The sequence below is a fragment of the Balaenoptera ricei genome, chromosome 2, assembly GCF_028023285.1.
Source record: "Balaenoptera ricei isolate mBalRic1 chromosome 2, mBalRic1.hap2, whole genome shotgun sequence".
In the NCBI taxonomy this organism is placed as follows: Eukaryota; Metazoa; Chordata; class Mammalia; order Artiodactyla; family Balaenopteridae; genus Balaenoptera; species Balaenoptera ricei.
Window position 1 is genome coordinate 187,790,124 of NC_082640.1, and position 13,480 is coordinate 187,803,603.

The following is a 13,480-nucleotide window of genomic DNA, read 5'->3' on the forward strand; positions in this document are numbered from 1 at the left end:
TTTAATATTTATTTATTTATGTATTTTGGCTGTGCCGGGTCTTAGTTGTGGCACTCGGGATCTTCGTTGCGGCACGCAGGATCATTAGTTGTGGCACGCGGGATCATTAGTTGCAGCATGTGGGATCTAGTTCCCTGACCAGGGATTGAACCCAGGCCCCCTGCATTGGGAGCGTGGAGTCTTAGCCAGTGGACCACCAGGGAAGTCCCCACGCAAGAGTTTTAAAAAAGAAGAGCACGGCATGTCGTGTGGTGCTGGGGCAGAAGTTGGCAAGAAGACTTATGACCTGCACAAACAGTCCAGAAATGGACCCTGGTTTAAATCTGGGAATTTAATTTCCGAGATTCTGCAGAGCAGTGGGAAACAGACTTTTCAATGAATGGTATTGGGGTGATTGGCTATCCATTTAGAAGATCGTAAAGTAGATCCCCACCACTCATCGCACACACACACACGCGCACGCACGTGCTGAACATTAAAACCAAACCACAGAAGCACAGGGAGAATGTAGCAGTGTTTAGAATCCAAGTGGGAAATGCCCATTTTAGGCCAAATCCATAAAGGAAAATCCTGACAAATCTGACTGCCGTTTTTAAAGGCTAGTACAATCAAAGACACAAAAGTGTTACAGGACACTCTGGAAGAAAATACTTGTAATATTTAGAACATACCAACCGGAATCTGTGGAGAGATGCTTCAGAGCAAAGAGAAAACAGTTTTTAAAACTGAGCAGAAAAGTGTGTTAAGTCTATGGATTTACAGTTCATAACGGAGAAACGAAATGGGTGCTAAATGTGAAAAGATTGGCAAAAATGACAAAGACAGACCCGGGCTGTTTGGTGGGGCTAATGGCGGACTCTCGGAGGGCTCACGCCAGGGATTGCTCCCCGGGGCTTCCGCTGCCAGTGTCCTCGTCCTCACGGTGAGACACAGCGCACCCCGCCTCCGCAGGAGACCCTCCAACACCAGCAGATGGAGAAAATGAGGTTTAAAGAACGGAGTGATTTGCAAAGGAATTGAGTCAACGCTGTTATGTGGAAGTCAACAAAAACTGATCAGCGTAGTGCAGTATTTGAAGACTCAGTGATATTTGGAAATTTCTGGCAAGGTTTCTGGAGCACTTCTTTTTCCATCCAAGATAAAGCCTCTTAGCCAGGCCAAAACATTAAACTTTGCTTTATGCAGAATCATTTGCTGGAGAGAAAGCAACACAGGGAAATTGATTACATTTTGTGTAAAATAATTGCCTTAATGTAGCATCTCCTGTACGCAGCGTTCACTGGGAAACAGAAACGGCCGTCAGAATGGCTCTGCCTCAGTTTGTTAGCGTCACCTTGACCCAACTTAGTATTTGCCACTTGCAGAAACCAGTGTCCAGCGAAGACTCTGGCATCTGTCTGGGGCACTGGGCTTCCGTCTCAGCCCACCTCTGCTTTGCTTCACTGAACAGATTTAGGCGGCTGGGTCATGACTGTTCTGCTTTAGATCAATGACATTTCTGGACCCAGAGAAAACATGAATTAATTAAAGTTTCTCAGTAGCTAGTATGGGCTAGGAGTTCTGCTAGGTGACTGGGATGAAATATACCTCTGTTCCCAGGAAGTCCTCAGCCCCGTTAGGGAGGCAGGCACAGTTACAATTAAGGCAGTGAGGGCTATAGTACACACATACAAAGGGGAGTGGGATAGTGGGGCCATCTGGTAGAGGCTGGCAGCAGAGTGGAGAGCAAAGAAGTGCTTCCAGAGTCTCAAAGGATGAGTAGAAGTTAGCCTGATGAGGGCCCAAGAGGGGGATGGCATGGCAAGTGGGCAAAGAACTCCAGGGAGAGTGTGAACAAAGCCAGGGAATGGTTTTGAACAAGGAAGTGATTGGTGCTCCAGGAAGATTGTTTCTGTTTTCAATGCCTGTAAGTCTGTTTCTGTTTTGTAAATAAGTTCATTTATATGGTTACCAAAGGGGAAACGTGTTGGGGGGAGGGATAAATCAGGAGCTTGGGGTGAACATACACACACTACTATATACAAGGTAGATAACAAACAAGGACCTACTGTATAGCACAGGGAACTCTACTCAATATTCTGTGATAACCTACATGAAAAAGAATGAACATATGTATAACTGAATCAGTTTGCTGTGCACCTGAAACTAACACAACATTGTAAATCAACGATACTCTAATAAAACTAGAATTAAGAAAAGGAAAACAAGATGATAAAGACAGATCTGTGTGGAGTCGGTGAGGACGCAAGGGAAACAGTAGTTCTGTTTTACTGGTTTGTCAAAGAACCAGTTTGTGATCATTGGACACTATTTTTTTCGTTTTAATTTATTCACCAGTCTTTCCTAATTCTGTCTTTAAACTTTCAGTGAACTGCTTTTGTTGCTGTTTTCCTAGCTTCTTGAATTGTTTGCTTTGTCCCTCGTTCCAGGGCTGTTTTCTAATTTTCCAGCCTTTAAAGCTATCGTGTGTCTTCAGAGGGCAGCTTTGGCCACCCTCTTGGCCGGTGGGAGTCCCCCCTGGCTCCTCCCGGGGACTGGGTTTCCCTTCCACTCCTGCGTCCGCGCCCACAGAAGCACCTTGTTCTGGTTTCCAGTCGGGCCCACGGGGGGTCTTTTCTGCCCGTGGCCTGGAGCCCGGCCAGTGTGCACAATGGTTCCTCTTGCTGGTGAGAATGGGGGTCCCCTATGTGTGCTCTCTGTTAGGTCACTCTACTTAATTGCTTCGATCTCTTTGCAAAATCTTATGCCAGTTTTATTACCACTCGTGGGCGCATAATTGAGAACAGCAGCCCTGCCTGGCCCTGCGGGTCATGGCCCAGCTGCCCGCATCTGCCGGCTCCCCCACAGGGACTGCGGGCCGCACCTGCCCCGAAGACACCTCCCCCTCCCCGGACCTGGAGTCGGCCCATCCTTTTACCTCAACCTGCTGCGAATGTCTGCTCCCCAGTGACCCCTGGAAGCCTGCCCACAGCTGAATGTGGGGACGTTTCCCTCAAAATGTCGAGGTTTCTCTTCTCGGACCGCTTCTCTTTTTCCCTGGAGGTAATAATCGCGCCCTCCTGCCCCTTCTTCTTCATTTTCTGTGCACTGATTATTGGTTCTTTCCCAAACTTTCCAGAGAAACTGTGACACTCGGCTCGCAAAAGACCTGACCCCTCAGGTCTGGGGGTTCCACCACCCCTACCTCTGTGCCACCCTGTACCTGCCTCACCCAGGGACCCTCCCTGCCGCTCCTGGCCGGGACCCCAGTTCCTGGGCCCTGGGTGTCCCTCCTGCCGGCTCCCCCCTTGTCTGCTGGAGCCCCTCATCTCGCAGCTCCTCAGAAGGCCCTGAAGATACTCAATGTCCTGAGACTTTAAAGTTCTGAAAATATCTTTATTCTGCCTGCACACTTGAGTGATACTTTGGTTGGGTGAAAATTCTCAGTGGCAAATAATTTTCTTTCAGGCTTTTTAGACCGTTGTTCCATTGCCTTCCAGCTTCCAGTGGGGTTGCTTGATGCCCTGGACCCTGCGGACTTCTCATCCTTTGTATGTGCCCTGCTTTTTAGTCTCTGGAAGTCAGCCTCTTTCTCCTCTTGCCCTGGTTCTGAAATATCACCACACTGTCCTCTGGTGCCAGTCTGTTCCCTTTCTTGGTCCTGTGTGAGCCCCTTCGATCTGGAGCCTTGTTCCCTTCGTGGTGTGTGCGTGTGTGTGTGTGTGTGTGTGTGTGTGTTCATCTTCTCTGTTCTGTCTCTTTCTGAAAACTCTATTAGTTGGATGTTGGGCCTACGTGATTGACTCTCCCATTTTCTCATATTTTGTTACCTTAGCTTTTTGGGCTTTGCTGCCAGCCCTTCTATTATCAGCATTTGCTGTAATGATGCTCTGTGACAAACAACTCCAAAATTTCCATGATTCACAACAGCAAACTTTTGTTTTTCCGCTCGCAGGTTGTGTGTCTTCCATGCCTCTTACCCTCAGAGGTCTTCCCAGCAAACCCTGTGCTCGTGTGGACACAGAATCTCAGGAGGCCCACTCAGACCACACTGGCAATGCATGTGCTCTGTCAGCATCCTGTGGACCTGCCCAACATCAGTGAGGCAGGAAAATATACTCTAGTGGGAACCGGCGTGACGTCACATGTTAAAGGGGAGGTGTAGGATTTGATGACAGGAAGGGAGTGACGAACTAGGGTCAACAGTCTACCCCAGCACCTTCTATAGAAGTTTTAATTCTGACATCATATTTTTAACTTGAAAGAGCTCATCCCTGTTCTCTGAACAGCCCTTTTTCACATCATCCTCTTCTTGTTTCATAGGTACACTGAATCTAGGAGAACAACAGTTACGGGGGGAGGTGGCCTGCTTTCTTCTGCTCCCTGTAATAGCTCCCTGTCCTCTGAGTTTCTTCTGCCCGGGTCGGTGGTTTGGCCTCTGTGTTTCACACTGGAGACGTTCTCAGATTGGGGGCGGGGGCCGCTCTTGGTCTACACTGAAGAGTGGGGCACGCAGGGCTGGCTGAAGGCCCCGTGCGCCAGGCAGCCTCACCAGTGGTCACGCTCTTTGTGGGGTGATCGGGCAGGTTTGGGTTGCTCTGCATTGGGCACCCCCCACTCTTAGTGTCTGTAGGCCTCTTCTCTGGGGCTGGCCTTTCTCCCCAGAAAGGACCCCTCCCCTCTCCTGCGCAGAAGGGGAGCTTAGCCAGGCTGCCACTGTTCTTGGTGCAGAGTGGGAAGAGGGGCTGGGGGCTTCACTTTCTTTGGCTTAAACAACAGAAATGTATCGTCTCGCAGTCTGGAGGCAAGAAGTTCAAAATGAAAGTGTCAGCAGGGCTGGTTCCCTCTGAGGGCTGCGAGGGAAGGGTCTCTTCCAGGCCTCTCTCCTTGGCTTGTAGACGGCCATCTTCTCCCTGTGTCTTCTCACGTCATCTTCCTTCTGTGCGTGTTTCTGGGTCCAAGTATCACTTTTATTTTGGGGCCATCCTAACCATTTTGAAGTGTACGGTTCAGTAGTGTTAAGTATATTTGCATTGTTGCGAAACCCATCTCCAGAACTTTTCCATCTTGCAAACGTGAAACTCTGTCCGCATTAAGCAGCACCTCGCCCTCGCCCAGCCCTGGCAGCCATCATTACATGTTCTGACTCTACAGATCTGATGACCCTAGGTAACTCGTATGAGTGGGCTAAGACAGCGGTCCCCAGCCTTTTTGGCGCAGGTACTGGTTTCATGGAAGACAATTTCTCCACCGACGGTGGGGCCGGGGGGGGGGTGGCTCAGGCGGTAACGAGAGCGATGGGGAGCGGCAAAGGAAGCTTCGCTCGCTCACCCGCCGCTCGCCTCCTGCTGCACAGCCTGGTTGGCGGGGGTGGGGGGGAGCCGGGGATCCCTGGACTAAACAATATTTGTGTTTCCTGTGACTGGCTTATTTCACTACATATATTGCAGCCTGTGCCAGAATGTCCTTCTTTTTTAAGGCTGGATAATATTCCATTGTGTGGATGGACCACATTAGGCTTATTCATTCATCCGTTGATGGACATTTGGGTTGCAGCCACTTCTTGGCTACGGTGAATAATGCTGCTATGAACATGAGTACAGAAATATCTCTTTGAGACTTGCTTTCAATTCCTTTGGATCTATACCCAGAAGTGGGATTGTTGGATCATATGGTAGTTCTATTTTTAATTTTTTGAGGAATGGGGACTGAGTTTGTCTTAATCCTCTCTTTATTTTTAGCATGGCACCCTTCCCTGCCCCCCAAGGCACTCCAGAGGGTGACCTCCTGGCTTCCCCCAGGGAGGCAGCGGGATGGCTCCCAGGCTGGGCAGAGCAGGAGAGGCTCTGAGGGTCTTTCACGGACAGCCCACCTGGGAAGTTCTCCCTGCGGGGAGGGTGCCTGCAGCGGCGCAGCCCGCTTCTGGTCTTTCCCTGTGAGTAACCGCTTTCCAGCCTCTGCCGACAGCCCTCCAACGCCCGTGCCTCACTGCCTGTTCCTGTGTCCCTATGGACGCCTGAGCGATATTTTTCGCCCTACGCCTCTTTATGGTCATTTTAGAGGGGCCTGGGGAGGAGGCTGACCTTTGGGTCCGCCTTTCTTGAGGCGGCCGCAGTCTCGCTGCCTGTTCTGGGGCCTCCCCCGAGTGTGGGCCAGCTCTGCCCAGCCAGGACCGGGCAGCAGCCGGAGGGCCACGGCCTCCGCGGTAATGGCCCCCAGCATGCAGGGGGGCGACCCGTGCACGAGAAGGCAGGGCAGGTGCTGGCCGGGGTGCCCAGGGGCCGAGCCGCCGGGCACGGCCACGGAAGGCCCCAGGACCAGAGGCTGAGGACCTGCCCGCCCGCCGGCACTGGGGAGGCCGAGCGCACCGCACTTTGGAAGCGGCCCCCTCCGCGTGGGGGGTGCAGAGGGTCGGCGGGTGCGGGACCCCCAGGCGCGGCCGGCGCGGACCCCTGCCCTGTCCCCGCAGGTGTGCGAGCCGCAGGGGAGCAGGCCCCCGAGCCGCCGCCGGAACGTCAGCATAGACGAGCGCTGGCGGCCGGCCGTGCTGGGCGGCGGCGAGAGGCCGGGCCTTGCCGGGGCGACCCTCTCCTACAGGGTGCGCGGGGCGGGGTGCGCCGAGGGCCCGGTCCTGCCCCGCCCCGCCCACCCCGCCCCGCCTAGCTCGCCCCGCCCCGCTCGCCCCGTCCCCTGGCCCCGCCGTCCCCGCAGGACCTCGCGCAGATCGTGGCCCAGCTGGTGTCCGAGGACGTGGACAAGGACGTGCTCTTCCCCCATCCACCGAGGTCCGCCGAGTCCGGCAGCGCCTTCCAAGGCTTCCTGGTCCGGAGCGCGCCTTTCTGGCGCAACGTGACTCTGGAGGCCCAGGCCTCGAGGTCGCCGCCGTCCTGAGACGACTCAGCCCCGCCTGTCTGCCTTCGGTGCCTTTCCTGTGGGTCCTGGGGAGGCGGCCTGCCAGGTCTGGGGCGCACGGCCCCTGCGCCCTCCCCAGTGCCCACCAGACAGTCATGACCAGCCCAGGGATGAGAAAACAGGCCTGGGAGGGCGTCTGGCTGCCCTCTCCTCAGAACACTCACCCCTGAGGCCTTGGAGGCCACCTCGGGTTGGGGTGACTTGCCCCAGCCCAATCTCCAAGAGGCCACCTGGCGGGGCCTGAGGGACAGGGCAGAGTGGCCCTCCAAGATGGCCCTCTGGGCTGCCAGGAGAGGCTGCCCACACCCCCCAGGGGCCGTCATCCTGGGGACAAGCCACCGTGGGCGGCCTGGGAGGGGTGTGAGGCCTTGGCAGTCCCCCCTTCGGGGCCTGGTTCATGGACAGCCCCTTAGCTGGCCTGCGTGGAAGGCGTCTGGGCTGGGGACCTAGCCCCTTGGGGAACTGGGTGCCTGCCTGCAGGGGGCAGTGAGGTGGGACCAGCGATCTTCCAGGAGCGGGGAGGTTCTGGTCATGAACTGCTTGGTACTGGTGCCCGTCCAGCCCAGGAGCACTGGCTCTCCAGGAGGCCCACAGGGGCACATGTAACTCGGGGGTGATGCCGTGATGGGGAGAAGCCCAGAGCCTGCGGGAGCCAAGGAGGTTCCCAGCACAGAGGGAGGCTTCCTGGAGGAGGTGATGCCACCCGTCTCTGCACAGGGAGCTTGTAGCGGGACAGGGCCTGAGAAGGCAGGGTGGGGTAGCTGTGAGGAGCTGGCCCTGGCCTGCCACGGTGTCTGCCTATGCCCCGAGGTTGAGGGGTGGGCGGGTGGGTTCTGGGCTGGGGGTGACATGGGGCTGCATTTTGGGGAGACCAAGCTGGAGGGGAAGAGGAAGTGGGAGGAGGGGAAGAAGGGAGGTGATGATAGGCTCCCAGCCCGTGTGGGGGGGTGGAAGGAGGGCAGCAGGTGCGGTGCCATCCCCTGGACTTGGTGACTGACAGGGGCTGACTGGGGGCAGTGTGTGTGGGTGGCCGTGAGGGAGGGGGGCTTTGGGCAAGATGAGGTAATCAACCCCCACCCCCAGGCCCAGGGTGAGGGCAACGCCTGGGTTTCTGCTTCCCTCCCAGAGCCAGCTGCTGAGGTGCTGCGACCCCACCTGCCCATCCTGGCCTCAGCGCAGGCCCCTCCTCCAGGAAGCCTTCCAAGATCATGCAGCTAGGCCCCCACCCTGTTCTCTCTGGGGTCCCCTGAGTATAATCTTGTTCCAGGCCTGTGCCTTTCTCAGGATCCCTAGACCCCTACGGTTAGTGGCGGGCCGCAGGGATGTGGGGTGGAGGCTGGGGCTGGGGGAGGTGTCCTAAGATGTGGGGGAGAAGGGTGGAGGTGCGTCTGCTTAGGTTCTCCTGTGGCAGAGAGGACGGCCACCATCCCGTGTGGTCTCCCTTGTACCCCAGCACCCGCCTGTGCTCGTGGATCAGGTGGGCTCAGAGCAGGAGCAGAGGCCACTCTGGACACCCCAAGCAGAACGGGGAGCCCCCCAGCCCAGCCCACAGGGCACGCCCCCCCCCCCCCCGAGGGCTGGCAGGGCGCCTGGGAGGTGTGTGCAGTTCGTGCCCTACCGAGGGCCGCAGTCAGTCACTGCCCAGTGTTGCCGGTTGAAAAAAATGACTTCACTGGCTTTACAAGCACACTTGCTCACTATTCAGCGATCCAGCAATAGAGTTTAAAAATCTCGCCCACAATTTCATCATCGAGAGGACCGCTGTCGACATTAGGTGGAGGTTGTTCAGATATTTCTAAAGGCCTAGGCAGAGGCGAGAGGATATATGGAAATACAGAATAGGGACTTCCCTGGCTGTCCAGTGGTTAAGACTTAGCCTTTCAATGCAGAGGGTGTGGGTTTGATCCCTGGTCGGGGAGCTAAGATCCCACATACCTTGTGGCCAGAGAACCAAAACATAAAACAGAAGCAATATTGTTAACAAATTCAATAAAGACTTTAAAAATGGTCCACATCAAAAAAAAATCTTAAAAAAAAAACAGAATAAGTGTAGAATTCTCCTTTCAAATTTTTAAAAATTTAACTTTAAGGGAAAACATGATCGCTGAAATTAGATGAACGCTTCTTCACCCCAAGTTTAGAAGATTTTGCTAAGATTATTTTTAGAAATTACAACAAACATTGAGAGATGGGTGTCACTGGGCTTTGGGTGGTGTGCGTCCATCCGATGCCGGGCTTTGAACGGTGAAGTGTGCGGGCACCTCCCCGCTGGCCCCGGCCCACCTTGCAAAGTCACTCCCGTCCCCTGCGCGCCACGTGTCATATCTGCATCCCACCGGGGGGCCGAGCTCACCGCCAGCACCTGCCCACTCAGTCTTTGTTTCAATTACATCTTTCTTGGCTGTCTTAAAGGTCAGCTTTCACATTTTTAAAGAACTTTATTTCTCAGGTTCTTCTAGGTTTAAAAATGTTTTCCTGAGGCCTTTAAACTCGCATGAGAACTTGGCTGGGGCAGGATTCTTCAGTTTAGCTTTCTTACCCTCGCGATTTGCTCTTCAGGCTTTGAATGTTGCTGGAGAGAACAGGGCCAACTTGGGGTTTTGTCTTTGTATGTGACATGCTTTCTCTGAAAAACACTTCTAAGAATCCCTGAAGTTCAGTAAGCAGGCAAGGTGGGTCTCCGTGTGACTTGCACCCCACCGTGGTCCTGGAGGCTCCCAGGTGACTCCGGGGGAACTTTCTTGTAGTGAGTCTCTGAGAGTTTTTTCTAGCCGCGCACGGCCTCTGGCACCGTGTGCCTTCCTCTGAGGCCTCTTGCCTCCACGTCTGCTGCTGCTTCCCCCATCCCTCACCAGAGGTCAGCTCAGGTCACTCGGGGCTCTCCAGGCCCTGCACAAGGACGCGGCCCCGTCGAGTGGCCTCCGGGCCACTTCACCCACCGTTGGACTCCCATGGGTCCCTCCTTCACCGATGTCCCAGCCTCTCCAGACAAACAGTGCCCCCACTATGATCACCCTGTCCCCTGACCCTCATCACTTTGTCTTCAAGGCCCGTAATGTCATGTTTATCACCTCTCCCCCGCTCCCCACTGGACCGCACAGCCTTCCCTGTTAGTCACCCGACATCCTGCCCCTCGCTGTTCCTTGTTCCAGCGACGGCATGATTTTGAGGAACTGTGTTTCCTCAGCTCTTAAACCTTGCTCTCATTCTGCTGTCCGCCATCTACTCTCCGACTTCTGATGACCGATCTCACATTCTGTCAAGCTCCTAAGATTCCAGGGCTTCTGCGGAGTTGTCTTCTGCTTCTTCAGGTCTCTTCCGCTGCGCCTCACCCCCGCCCCCTGCTGTCCTTGTGGCCGAGGATGTGGCCACACCTTCACACCCCCTCCCGGCTCTCTCCTGAATGTCTGCTCCCTCTGCTACTAAATGGACGAGTCCCTAAGTCTTTTTTGCAAGGTGTCTCGGCTCTGTCGGCCTGCCGCTGAGCTGGTGTAAGGGCTGGCATTGCATGCAATCCCCCTTTTTTGTTAGTCTGGAGAGGGGAAAGCAGTGTGGAAGCCAGCGGAGGAGCGGGGGCTCTGTGCTGTCTCCCGAGGGTTTATTAGACGTCACTCTGCTTTGGGAGGGGGAGACCTGTTATTCCAGCGGCTTCCCTGAGACGCGGCCCGTGGCCTTGCTTCCGGTGGAGGTCAGCCCGGACTGCCGCTCACCCCCACGGCCCGTCCAGGGAGGAGAACAGCCCCCGCCCTTTGTTGCTTCTCCCCGCAGCTGCAGCTGGCAGGCGGGCGGCCCTGCGGAAAGCTGAAAGCCCTGCCTGGGCACTTATCGGTGGTTCTTAACTAACTTTATGGTCGACTTGTTAGGTGTAGGTGGAAGGGGACTTCATGCTGCAGCTTCGCTGTCCAGATGAGGAGATGCAGGCCACGAAGCTAGGACGGGGGCCTGGGGGGAGGGAGACCATTCCACCCCCAGCGCACCCCCTTGGGGAACCTGCCTCAATATCCTCAGCCCTAAGCTCCTCCCTTGCAGCCGCCGTCAATCACGGCGGAGGTGCTCGGCCGGGGCTTCTCCTGAGCTCCACCCCCTCGCCACTCCCCTCCGTGTCTCGAAGGGATGTCCCTGAGTGGACAAGCAGTCACCCTGGGGCCCCAACACCTCCCTCCGCTGGCCTCCTAGCAGCCAGGTTGGTCCTGGCTCCCAGCGTGGCCGGGTACCCGCTTCTCTCCACCCGGGACTCCCCCTGCACGCACTGCTTTTCCCTGCGGGGTGCGCCCAGGCCACCGCGCTCCCCACCATCCTCGGACCTTAAGCTCACACTCGGTTGCAGGTTCTGCCGGGCCTGGGGAGGACAGGCAGGTGCCTCACCCACAGGGGCCCGTCCAGACTCGCTGTTCTGGGCACGCACCGCCCCCCGCCCCAGCAGCCGCGGGGTCTGGGCCGTGTCAGAGAGGCCTGCGGGACCCCCGCTCTCAGGCGGGGCCTCGCAGAGGGTCCTCTGGGCACGGCCACGCGCCTCCCTTGGCCTTCTCCTCAGGCCACAGTCCGGGGAGGCAGCGCCCGCACGGAGGTGGGATGGGGGCGCCGCCGCTGTCCAGGCGGGCCGTGGGGCTGGGCCGTGGGGCAGGCACAAAGACCCCCGGCGTGAGCGGAGAGGGCCGGGCCGGGAGTCAAGAGGCCGCGGCTGGGCCGCTGCGCTTCAGGGAAGTGGGGGACTCGGAGGGGACCCTGCGACAGGAGGGAGGGTGGGAAAGAGGAGCGGGAAGCCCAGGAAGGACTCGGACCGGCGTGGACGGCTGGGGGGGGCCGCTGCGGGGAGGGGCGTGGGGAAGACCCCGGGGGCCGCGGGCGGGCGGCGGGGAGCGCGCGACCGCAGGTCGGTTAACGGCCCGCGCGGTGGGCGGTGGCGCCCGAGGCCCCTCCCTCCCCGCGGCCGCTCCTCCTCTTCCTCTCCCGCCCGCACCGCGGCCCTCGGTCCCTGCGCGGCCTCGGCGGCGGCGGCGGCGGCGGCGGCGGCGGCGGCGGCGGCGGCAGCGGCACCAGCGGCGGCGGCGGCGGCGGCGGCGGCGGCGGCGGCGGCGGCGGCAGCAGCAGCAGCAGCGCGGCCCCTTTAAACCGTCCGCCCGCCCGCGCCCCCGCGCCTCGCGCCCGCGCGCCTCCATTTTCGCGGCCGCCCGCGCCGAGCCCCGCGCCCAGCCCGGCCCAGCCTGCGGCCTCCGCCGCCGCCGCCGGACATGGCCGCCAACATGTACAGGGTCGGAGGTAAGGCCGCCGCCTGTCCGCCCGCCGCCGCCGCCGCCTTTATGCGCCGCGGGCCCGACCCTGCCACCCCGGGCCCCGCCGGCCCACATCCCCCCAGCCCCCGCCGGGGCCCCATCCCCCCCGGGCCCCATTCCGCCCCCCATCTCTTCTCCCCTCCCTGCCTCGGTCCCAAACCGCCGCCCTGGGCCTCGCCATACCTCCGCCCGGGCCCCCTCTGCACCCCCTGCCCGGGTTCCCCGTCGTGTCCCTCCCTCCCCCATTTTCCCTTCTTCCCCTTCCCCTCCTCCGCCCGCCTCTCCATCGGCCCAGCCCCCCCATCGGCCCACTTCTGGTCCCCTCCCTCCGCCTCTGCACCCCTCCCCCACTGCAGGCCGTCCCGGCTGGGCCGTCCTTCCCCCTCCCCTGGCAGCGCTCACCCACTCTTCTGCACCCCACCCCATCTCCTTCCCCTCCCCCCCCCCCTTTCTGAGCAACCCGTTCCTCCACCGCCACCTCTGCCCCGGCCATGCTCATCCCAACCCGAAGTGACCCCTTGGGCCGGCCCTCACGAGCCGGTGCGGGTAGTGGCCGAGCGGCGCACCAGGGAGGCGGGGGCTCTGCCCACCTGTTGGGGGCCGACCGTGTAGCCTGTTGGGCCCTGGCAGAGGAACTGTGGAAGGCTCTGGAGTCGCAGAGCATCCTTCTGGGCCAGGGACCTGGCGGGAGCCCCCCACCCCGGAGCAGAGCAGGAGCACGTGGTCGGGGGAGGGGGGTGCTGGCTGCCCTCCTGGGAGTGGGAGTTTGGGGGCCGCAGGGGTGTGGAGCGCCCACCGGGGCAGGCAGGGCTGGCTCGGGTGCTGGGGTGGAGAGTGGGTCCCCTCTGGGGTGGGGAGCCCCATGCGTGGGAGCCCAGGGGCGGCTGAGAGCTACCCCTTGGGCCGGGCGTGTGCTTGGGGGCTTCCCCTAGCAGGGTTCCCTCTCCGGGTCCTCAGCAGCCTGTGGTCACCCCGAGCATGCTTTTCTAAGACACCCCCAAACTTTTTGCTGTGTCCTGTTTCCCCAGCCCTGCAGGGAGGTGCTTTGCAAGGGTGCGGAAGAGGCAGATAGCCCCCTGGTTAGGGGGCCGCTGAGCTGGCTGAGGCCCTGGGGGGCTTCCTTCCTGGGCTGTTCGTCCTCCCAGTTGGGCCCCAGGAAGCCGCCGGCTTTGGGCCTTGCCCCACTTCGTGGGGAGGGGGCTCCGGGAGGCTGTGCCGCGGGTTTTCCATGGGGTTCTGAGCCGGTCCTTCACGGGGAGGTGAGGTGCCCACCCTCTCTGAGACTTTGAGATGCTCACTTGTCCACCTTTGGTGGA

At 58.8% G+C, this 13,480-nt stretch overlaps 1 protein-coding gene across 2 annotated transcripts in view; it reads left to right on the plus strand.

Annotated features, from left to right (window-relative positions):
* The first annotated feature begins 12,066 nt into the window (after nt 1-12,066).
* MTA1 (metastasis associated 1) overlaps nt 12,067-13,480 on the plus strand; it is a 38,745-nt gene continuing 37,331 nt past the window's right edge. For both annotated transcript variants that reach the window (XM_059915168.1, XM_059915169.1), the window contains exon 1: nt 12,067-12,150. In XM_059915168.1, the coding sequence (XP_059771151.1) occupies nt 12,123-12,150 (28 nt within the window). In that variant the 5' untranslated portion in view covers nt 12,067-12,122. The remainder of the gene's footprint in view (nt 12,151-13,480) is intronic.